This window comes from Penaeus chinensis, chromosome 13, assembly GCF_019202785.1.
Source record: "Penaeus chinensis breed Huanghai No. 1 chromosome 13, ASM1920278v2, whole genome shotgun sequence".
NCBI lineage: Eukaryota > Metazoa > Arthropoda > Malacostraca > Decapoda > Penaeidae > Penaeus > Penaeus chinensis.
The window spans coordinates 28,028,322-28,032,910 of record NC_061831.1 but is presented as its reverse complement, the minus strand read 5'-3'; the positions used below and the strand labels follow the sequence as shown (position 1 = coordinate 28,032,910).

Sequence of the window (4,589 nt, the reverse complement as noted above, 5' to 3'; positions counted from 1 at the left end):
TGATAATGATAATATTATTATATTATGTGTGTGTGTGTGTGTGTATGTGTGCGTGCATGTGCGTGCATGTGTGCAGGTGTGTGTGTGTGTGTGTGTATATATACACACATTATATATATATATATATATATATATATATATATATATATATATATATATATATATATATCTCACTATGTTCCTTGTAAACTTCTCATACATTTGATTATTTTGTAATTATTGACCCATTGATCAGAAAATATCTCATATTCTTTTAGGAGAAACACGAGCAGCACAGCTTAATAGGAGTACATCGCTCTTTATTCTCAGACGTACACAAGAAATTATTAACAGGTGAAGTGAATGCATAACATGTCTTTTGTGTACACTGGAGACATGTCTTGCAAAATCATTATTTGTTGCCTTTACAAACACTCTGTAATTGTAATGAGCTCTATTCCCTCATTTCAGGTATCTGCCACCTAAGGTTGAGTACGTAGTGTTCTGCCAGCCCTCTGAAACACAGTTGATGCTTTATGATGAAATTGTTGGGTGCAAGACTCTTCGACAGTGTTTGAATAGTAATGATGTGGGAGACCATCTGTCAGCCATTATGGCTCTTCGCAAACTTTGTAACCATCCTGCACTATTAGCACAAGATAATGAGCAACATTCACACAAAGAAATGGCGATGGAGTTAGCCAGTATTCTTCCTGAACACATAAAATATAATCAATTTGATGAAGCTGTAAGTTAAGTTTTTTTAAAAGTGCATATAAATTTGAATAAAATCAAAAAGAACATGAAAATCATGGTAGTTATTTACATATTTGAGTTATAAATGAGCAGACTTAAAACCTGTAACGTTATTAGACAGTTTTGCTCACACCCGTCTTTACACTAGCAGTTGTTTACTGCCCATCATTAATAATTTCCTTTCTTTAATATAGGATAGTGGAAAATTGGCTGTAGTGTCATGCATGTTATGGTCACTTGCTGAAGCTGGTAATGAGAAAATTGTTCTTGTATCCAACTACACATCAACCTTAGATATGCTGGCTATCTTATGTGAGCGCTACAACTATCAATACTTGAGACTCGATGGTTCAGTCCCAACAGGGAAGAGGCAGGAACTGGTGGACAGATTCAACAATAACTATTCCAAAGACTGTAAGTAATGCTTGGCTTCTGTATAATTACTAAAGTACTGGCAATAAAAATATACCAGGAATAAACTTATTATAACAGTATTCATGTTGACAAATTTTCCACCTTAAGATCAGGTTAGATATTTACTCAAAGACTTACAGACTTCATGATCAACTTGCATTTCAGTTGTCTTCCTTTTAAGCGCAAAGGCTGGAGGAGTTGGTTTAAACCTTATAGGAGCCTCAAGGATCCTTCTCTATGACATAGATTGGAATCCTGCAACAGACCTTCAAGCCATGGCACGTGTGTGGAGAGATGGCCAGCAGAAAAAAGTATATATTTACAGGTACGAATATTTATTCAGTACCTATATGGTTCATCTAAAGAATGCAAAAAATCAGCTTAGTAGCAACATGTTTCATGATATTTTGCCCATTGTCTTCCAAAGATATCACCTCTTTTTCAGGTTGTTAATGACAGGATCTCTAGATGAGAAAATGTATCAGAGACAAGTTAGAAAGCAAGGACTGAGTGGAGCTGTAGTTGATGCTCGTGACTCCGAGCGAGTTCACTTCTCTACAAAAGAACTTAAGGTAGGTAGCTTTACTGACCAGATATGAAAAAAAAATATGGTTCTCTGTGTAAGAAAAGTTTATTATGTAAACATAATATGTGTTCAAGCACAAGAAATATGGTGATGCGGGCCTTCTATATATGGCCCGGCCGAAATATTGCAATCTTGTATGTGATTTTGTACACTTCATACTTTCCTTTATTTTCTGTTTCCATGCTGTTTCCCTTATCAAGATTGGTACTTAAGTAACTAATTTAAGTGCCATACATTAAAGGAGAAAAAAATAAAAAAAAGAAGGATACTGAAATATTATACCAGGATAACTATAGGAAAAGAAAGGACTTTTTAACTGTGATAAACAAGTGCAATATTTTTATGTAGTATGAACAGATTTGTTAAATTTGTTGATGTACTTTTTATTGAGTTATGTCATTAGAGAAAGACAATCTTAGAAGTAACCTTTTTGGTTTTTGTTAAGTATTTATTTCAAAATTATATGTTTTCAGTTCTTCCTTCACTTTTTGCAGCTGATAGAATTATATATCAATTGTAATAATATATCAATAGTAATAATATTACTATTAGTATTTTTATCAATATTATTATTGTTATTGTTATAATTATTATTATTATTATTATTATTATTATTATTATTTTATTATTTTATGTAGTATTTTTATTATTATAATTATTATTTTTTACAGGACTTGTTCACACTTCATTCAAACACTGCCTGCCTAACACATGATATGCTACAGTGCTCATGTGATCTTACTGGCCAGACCATTGCAATGCCAAACCCTGAAGAAAATACTGAACCAGAGAGATGTATGTATTTCTAGCTCATATTTCCTGCGGTGAAAACATCTAGAAAGAAATATTGATAAATAAAATTAAACAGGGCAATTTCCAGACATTAAAACTCCATCTAGTATTAATTTTCTTAATCAAGAGTTAACCCTGGTAGAGAAATTATCTTTATTTGTTTTTTTTACTTGAGATTATTTTACATGCTCAAATGTAACATTATTCTGTGCTATAGCTTGTCAACTTGGAGACCATGGCCAGTACAAATCCAGTTCTAACACTACAATGGACCAGTTACAGAAGTGGTATCATAGTGCTGCACCTTTCTCCCCAGAGATTATAAGAGTATGTGCATCTTGTGGGTGAAATTATGTATCACTGATTTTCTCATAGCTTGTTATATTATCATCAAAATGTATAACAGTTGGCAAATCCAAGTAACTAGATTAACTAATTTATATATTGACATCATATTAGCAATAAAAAATAGAATGATCAGTTTTCAAATTAACATTAATTTCTCTTTACACAGGATCCATGCTTAGAGGCTGCCAGTGACTTTATAACTTTCCTCTTTCATAGTGTGTCTGACAGCTCAGTGAAGGAGAGGTCTGCTGTTCAGACTGAAGCTTGAGAATGGACCACATTATTATTTTGTATTGGATATATTGTATGGAAAAGTAACTGATTAAGTAGATAATAATACTGTTGTGGTAAAAAACAAACCATAATTCTTTGTATCTTCTGTTATCATAATCTGTTTAAAATTGTATTGCCTTCATTAAAAGAACAGTAAATTAGCTGTTGGTTTGTATATTCTAGGTTATTTTGTTGCACACAGATGGCTCCATAAGTGCTCAGCCATCAAGGAGCCAATTATTATGTAGTAGGCCAATTAGTAGGCCCTACTGATTTTCGTTTTTTTCTGGTCATGGATATTATTGACATTATGATTGTGAAAACAATATTAAGATGCTAATAGCAAAAATTGTAAACATAGAAAAAAGCAGATAGTGATGTACGTTCAACTAGTAATTGATTCCTTTGCACTTGTGGAGCCATCTATGTTTTAACACAAACTAGAATCAGTGGACATGGAATGCCATCCAGGCACAGTGATTTCATGTTACCAGTTTGAGTGGCACACTAGGCCTAAGAAATTTTGGTTAAGTAACTAGAAAAAATTAAGCAAGATGATTCTTTTATGCATACCTATGGAATTACATTTTAAAAAGATTAGTTAATACCACCATTTTATGACAGAAAAATTGTAATAAAATAAGGAATGTATAGAGTTTTTTTTTTAAACTTTAAACGTTTCATGCACCTCTTAAGAAATATAGATTTCAGATGCAACCATCAGTTTGATCTGTAGGCTTGTAACCAAGTTTAAATCAAGAAAATTTTGTTATAAACATTGAGACCATTTTAGTATCTATTTTATTGAATGTATTATGTTTCACTTGGCATGTGTGTGACATCAGAAATGGAGAAACCAAGCAAAGCTGCATAAAGGTTTTCCCTAATGTTTATTGATATATCGTAGCTTTGTCTGTTGGTGGTTGTCAAGGTTATATGTCATTACCCATGAGCTTTCATTCTGCTACCCCCCCAATCCTTTGCCCGTTGTTGTCGTGGGGGGCTTAGGAGACGGAGACTGAGACCCAATGATGGGGAACTCCTCAACCTTGGGACTCAGCCATCGACTCAACTAATTTTGCATAGTCTTTTTTTCCCACTCATACTTTTCGTTTCAGTTTCTTCACCAATCCCTTCTACTATCCACCTCCTAAGGTGTGAGAGCTGTGCTGAAAGGATGAAAGGCTGACTTTATGTCAGTCCTGAACGGCCTGAGGGAACCATGGGCACGGTATTCCCCTGCTATACCTGGCCCTTACCCCTCAAGGGGACCCTGAGGGGTGGACTATTTTTTTCCCCAACATACTCCAGGCTTATCATGGCCAATAATGAAGACGTAACCCCACTCTTAGGGGCAATGAGGCTTGCCCCTTTATCAAATAGCCCCAATCCCAGCTCTCCTTTGACCACGGCTCTGAACACTGCAACAACTCCCCCATCA

The 4,589-nt window shown here is 34.4% G+C and overlaps 1 protein-coding gene across 6 annotated transcripts in view; it reads left to right on the top strand.

Moving 5' to 3' along the window:
• The window catches only part of LOC125031514 (DNA repair and recombination protein RAD54B-like), a 19,330-nt gene extending 15,531 nt beyond the window's left edge, over nucleotides 1–3,799 (top strand). For all 6 annotated transcript variants that reach the window (XM_047622386.1, XM_047622390.1, XM_047622385.1 and 3 more), the window contains 8 exons: nucleotides 258–333; nucleotides 451–727; nucleotides 930–1,149; nucleotides 1,315–1,474; nucleotides 1,595–1,721; nucleotides 2,407–2,530; nucleotides 2,745–2,854; nucleotides 3,042–3,799. In XM_047622386.1, coding sequence (XP_047478342.1) covers nucleotides 258–333; nucleotides 451–727; nucleotides 930–1,149; nucleotides 1,315–1,474; nucleotides 1,595–1,721; nucleotides 2,407–2,530; nucleotides 2,745–2,854; nucleotides 3,042–3,143 — 1,196 coding nt within the window. In that variant the 3' untranslated portion in view covers nucleotides 3,144–3,799. The remainder of the gene's footprint in view (nucleotides 1–257; nucleotides 334–450; nucleotides 728–929; nucleotides 1,150–1,314; nucleotides 1,475–1,594; nucleotides 1,722–2,406; nucleotides 2,531–2,744; nucleotides 2,855–3,041) is intronic.
• The last annotated feature ends 790 nt before the right edge of the window (nucleotides 3,800–4,589 follow it).